General features: G+C 47.7%; 1 protein-coding gene across 1 annotated transcript; it reads left to right on the top strand.

The window, feature by feature from the left end:
* The first annotated feature begins 2,465 nt into the window (after positions 1–2,465).
* LOC149347555 (uncharacterized) lies at positions 2,466–4,424 on the top strand. Its single transcript, XM_089541601.1, has 3 exons — positions 2,466–2,848; positions 2,919–3,009; positions 4,228–4,424. Exons 1-3 carry the CDS (start codon positions 2,498–2,500, stop codon positions 4,422–4,424), a joined length of 639 nt encoding a protein of 212 aa, XP_089397727.1. The 5' UTR covers positions 2,466–2,497.
* The last annotated feature ends 1,514 nt before the right edge of the window (positions 4,425–5,938 follow it).

Genomic DNA, 5,938 nt, shown 5'->3' on the forward strand with positions numbered 1-5,938 from the left:
GGATGGATGGATGGATGGATGGATGGATGGATGGATGGATGGATGGATGGATGGATGGATGGATGGATGGATGGATGGATGGATGGATGGATGGATGGATGGATGGATGGATGGATGGATGGATGGATGGATGGATGGATGGATGGATGGATGGATGGATGGATGGATGGATGGATGGATGGATGGATGGATGGATGGATGGATGGATGGATGGATGGATGGATGGATGGATGGATGGATGGATGGATGGATGGATGGATGGATGGATGGATGGATGGATGGATGGATGGATGGATGGATGGATGGATGGATGGATGGATGGATGGATGGATGGATGGATGGATGGATGGATGGATGGATGGATGGATGGATGGATGGATGGATGGATGGATGGATGGATGGATGGATGGATGGATGGATGGATGGATGGATGGATGGATGGATGGATGGATGGATGGATGGATGGATGGATGGATGGATGGATGGATGGATGGATGGATGGATGGATGGATGGATGGATGGATGGATGGATGGATGGATGGATGGATGGATGGATGGATGGATGGATGGATGGATGGATGGATGGATGGATGGATGGATGGATGGATGGATGGATGGATGGATGGATGGATGGATGGATGGATGGATGGATGGATGGATGGATGGATGGATGGATGGATGGATGGATGGATGGATGGATGGATGGATGGATGGATGGATGGATGGATGGATGGATGGATGGATGGATGGATGGATGGATGGATGGATGGATGGATGGATGGATGGATGGATGGATGGATGGATGGATGGATGGATGGATGGATGGATGGATGGATGGATGGATGGATGGATGGATGGATGGATGGATGGATGGATGGATGGATGGATGGATGGATGGATGGATGGATGGATGGATGGATGGATGGATGGATGGATGGATGGATGGATGGATGGATGGATGGATGGATGGATGGATGGATGGATGGATGGATGGATGGATGGATGGATGGATGGATGGATGGATGGATGGATGGATGGATGGATGGATGGATGGATGGATGGATGGATGGATGGATGGATGGATGGATGGATGGATGGATGGATGGATGGATGGATGGATGGATGGATGGATGGATGGATGGATGGATGGATGGATGGATGGATGGATGGATGGATGGATGGATGGATGGATGGATGGATGGATGGATGGGAGCGCCCCCTTTGAAACGGGGTGGTGGTAATTGCCACCATGCTCAGCTTTTCTTTATTTATTATTATTTTTTTACTGTGTTGGCAATTCTCATTAAGTGGAGCACCATTCAGCCCTCTAGCGGAAATTTCAGTAGGTCTCTCTCAGGGTTGCCGTTGGTGGCTATTTTGCGCCAAATTGGCTACTTTTCAACTCTGTCTGGCGATGAAAATTTCAGGTTGGCTCCCTGGCTACTTTCTGGCTACTTTGAACATTTATTTTGGCTCATTTACTGGTCATTTTGTTTTACTCGCAGCATCCTCGTCGGCAGGGCCAGTGCGTAATATGCGCGCGGCGCGACGCTAAAGGAGGTGACATCTCCAGAGAAAAAATTTCACTACGCAAAGGAGGCGTGATAGAGCGCTGCTTCCCGTTCTTGAGGCAAATGGCGATACAACTCCTGCAGAGGCTCCAAATGCATTGCACTTCGGAGGCTGCATGCCACAAATCCTGATGACAAAAATAAAGCGCGAAGTGTCGTAAAGGCATACTGAAGCTGCCGCTGCATTTTTTTTTTGGATGTTGCTCTATCGAGCTGGAGTCAGAAATGCGGCAACTGAAAACAATAAGCGTGAACTTGCACAGAGTAGCCGGATTATACAGACACTTGCAGCGAATGTCCTTTTTCCAAACATGGCACAATAAGGTACAAAATATTCTCATTTACAGTTTCTAACTCTGATCCTGAGCACGTGTTTTCCTGTGTTAACTTGGTAAACAAAAGAAGCGCAACATAATGAAGCCCGACTGCCTTACGGCGATTGTACGAATCAAGTTCGATCTACAGCTTCAAGGCTAAAACAGCTTCAATGTCCTACTCGGTTGTTGGCTTGAATGTGACAAAATTTCTCTTCCAAGGACACACTGTCAACGCGCACTGAGCATTAAATAATTTATCTATTTGCAACGTACCTGTGCCTTGAAGACCAAGAAAAACGTCGAAAATTTTGTGCCCTTTATTTTGTTTCCTGCGTTGATTTAAAGCGCTAAAAGTTACTGTTCTTTGATAACAGTCATTATCATAAAATGAGTTCTTTTCTATCTGGCTAGAAATTTGGCGCCAAGATTAAATGGTTTGCCTAGTTTTGGCTACATTCAACTCAACTTTTGGCTCCTTTCAAAATGTTCCCAACGGCAACCCTGGTCTCTCTTCTAGCGAGGTGGCGCTATGGTGGCGCGCATGGCGCGCATAGTTTTTTCTCCTGTTACCTGTACAACAATACATCTGAGTAAAGCTAGTAAAGCGTCATGACACACAAGCGCTGGCCTCACCCACCTCACTGCGTCGTTAAGTTTTGCCCGAATAAATCGAAGCGCAACGGATCCAAGTTCCACATCTTTCCCAGTGAAGGTCCTCAACGTAAGGCGTGGATTGAATTTGTGCGGGCTACTCGGCATAGCGAATGGACGCCCGCTAAGGACAGCAGAATCTGCTCGCGCCACTTCGCTCTAGACTGCTATGTCCAGAACCCAGCACTTATGGCAGAGTTCGGGTTGTCGACGAGATGCTTGCGGCTTGTGCGTGGTGCTGTGCCAACGGTTTACCCTGGCACTACCGCTGAAGGTAGTTCAATAGCGGCGAAGCAGCCGATTCAAGAGGTGCGCATATTTTTGCTTCACGACTTTGGGCACAACGTGGTGCGCTGAGTATTTGTGAATATTTACGCAGGCTTCCAGCATTGCCCATGTAGTGTGTGTTCCTGATTTATCCGCCTACCACGCTGGCATTGCATCCGAACCAGCGCCGCCAGCGCGTCTAGGTATGTACTACGTGTCTTCTTTACCAGCATACGCGCGCGCACTTCGACGAACAGTTCATTTGGACTGTGTGTCGTGACGTCACAACGTTGACCTAAAACGCTCTTGGCTGTGTTTCGAGGTTTAACTGGTTTGTTTGGAGAGCTAGGCGCACAATACCAGTAAACGTCACCCGTGAACGTCATGGAAATGCAGTAAATAGAAAAAAGTATGAGAACTGAAGCTAGCTAACTGACAAAGTTAAATGTCATGCTGAGACCAGGCAGTGTAAAATTTGTAATATATATTTGGCAACAGACTCGCAGGTACGGCAGCCGTTGAAGGGATTTAGTGTCGTAAACACCTTTCTGGACAACTTGTAAAACCCGTAGTGCTGGCTATCCAGTATGGGCAATCCGGTATAGGTATTTTCCCGGCTACTGCGCTGGCATTACATCTGAACCTGCGGTAATAAATACAAAATGCAGCAAATAGAAAAAGCATGAGAACTGAAGCTAACTAACTGAAGAAGTAAAAACTGCCTGCTGAAACCAGGAAGTGGAAAATTTGAAACATATTGGGCAACAGATTCGCAGGTACGGCAGCCGTTGAAGGGATTTAGTGTCGTAAAAATCTTTCTCGGCAACTTGAGAAATCCGTGATGCTGTCTATCCAGTGTGGGGCCAAAGTTGTATTGTTTCCAGGCGCCCTGGAGAAGGTGGGAGTCAGGGCAAGCAAGTATTGATAGCAACTGTCATAAAGAGCATGCGTATTCATGTTATTTCAGCAGGCAGTAAAGCATATTTGAGGTCTTACTAGTACTTGTAACAGAATAGGCAAAACACGAGCGCATATTTCAACTGCGAAGCTGCAATTTTCCTCTGTGCTTTGAAACTCTCATAATTTTTTTCGATATTGGACATCTCCAAGCATACAGCCGGAAGTTCAAAATTCAGCAAGAACTGCTTAAAATGTTTTGGGACCAAAATCGTAATGTACTAAACTTTCGAGAAAAATTGGTGACAATTTTTTCGAGTTTACAGGGCAGTTATGATCACTCCGTTAGTGACGTCAGTGTGTACTTGCACTGAATTAGGCGGCACAGAGCCCTGTTAGGTCAAGATGTTTCTTATATAAAAGGCGTTCCAAGCCTCATTAAATGACGAGATATCAGTTTCATTACCTGCCGGGTGTAATGTCGCAGATGATGAGTTGCTTTGTTCTTGTTCATTTCTGTCCAGGTTTTCTCACCTTGCCTGCTGTTGCGGCTGCTAAGGCCTCAGCTGGGAGCCAGGCACTAATCATGACCCGCAAGTCGGATGCCGAAACTCAGTGCAGGACACAGGTTGCAATAAAGCGCACACAAGCTGCCCTCAATCCAAAAGTCAGGACGGTGTGTATGCAGACAGACCTGAAAGTTGAGGAAATTGGTATGTAACAGTGCATTTTTGTGCTGAATCAACTTATCTGTTTCGTTAGTTGGTTTATTGATTTGGTTTACTGGGGTTTAACATCCCAAAGCTGCACTCTGCTGGTGATCCGAAAGACGCAGGTTTGATCCCGGCCGCGGCGGTCGCATTCCTATTGAGGTGAAATTCTAGAGGCTTGTCTTCAGTGCATTGTCAGTGCAGGTTAAAAAACCCCAGGTGGTCTAAATTTCCGGAGCCCTTCGTACCACGTAGCCTCAGTCGCTTTGGGACGTTAAACCCCCATAAACCAAAGCTAGCCAATCTGTAATGAATTGCAGCAGTGATGTAATGAATTGCTCTGGGGCATTAATTTTGCATCAAAAGTAGTTAACTACTTGTGATATTACTTTCATTAAAATGCCCTACAACTCTTTGTGGTGGCCAAGCTCTGATCTCTCGTGCGCCTGGTTTGACGCCTCGTAGGTAGGAATGACGCACGGCAAGAAGTGTGTAGGACTGCGCCTCTGAGACCGTCAGTACCATCAGTTGTCGGCTCGTTGCCAGTGGGTATTGGATGTATGGACGGGAGCTGTTGGGATGTACAAAGGTAGCATTGTCGGAGTCGGAGCAGGAAAGAGGACCAGAGATGAGGTTATGCGTGGGAAAACAGAAAAGGAACTCATACGGGTATTCACGTCTTGTTAGAATTGAGACATGGTGATCGGAGACTGAGAAGACAACCTGCCTCCCGGTCTTCGTCTCGTCAGTCTATCAGCACTGGCAAGCAGCAGGTGCCGGGGTCCTGTTTAGAGATCTTCAGTAAGCAGGTTCACGGAACATCCGCTTTGAAATTGGCCGCCATCGGCGTCCCCCGGTCTGCGCAACTTGACCAGGAGCATTGACAGAGTAGCACATTGGGTCCTTCCCTGCCACTCAGCACACCTTTTCTCCCATACAGTCCCCGAGGAGAAAGAGGGGGGATGTTTCTGAGACGGCGACACACACATGTGGCTTCGGTGAGGCTGAGTTCGTGTTTGTCGCTGCCCTTAGTTCATGGTGACACTTGAGCCAGGCGGTTTGGCGTACAGTGCACTCGGAAGGATCGGTGCATTATCGAGACGTTGCCGTTGAGGGAAAATAATGGGAGAAAGTAGCATCCTTTTTCGCAAACGGTCGTGCCACGCAGTCTTTTTGGATCCAGGCACAAGTAGTAGTAGTAAGAGAGTTTGCTGATAAAAAGCACGACAGAGTGCACATTTTACGAGCACCCCCTGAACAGAAGCGTGAGATGGTAGATGTCGCAGTTGAAAACTAGTCAGGAGCGCACCTGAGCACACACGAAATATGTCGGCTAAGGGGGCAGTGGGGTCTGGCTACACTCGTCACCATGAGGCACCAGTGGAAGTGTTACATGAGACGAACATTACCAAGCTCATTCTGCTGAGGTCCTTTCTTGGGACCACCGAGGCAATAAACAGCGTGCGTTAGAGACCTCTAACGGTGGAGACAGCTGAGGGCAGCAAGGTGTTTTGGTTCGCAGCTC

This window comes from Amblyomma mixtum, chromosome 4 (assembly GCF_055824585.1).
Source record: "Amblyomma mixtum isolate Tamu chromosome 4, ASM5582458v1, whole genome shotgun sequence".
Classification (NCBI taxonomy): Eukaryota; Metazoa; Arthropoda; class Arachnida; order Ixodida; family Ixodidae; genus Amblyomma; species Amblyomma mixtum.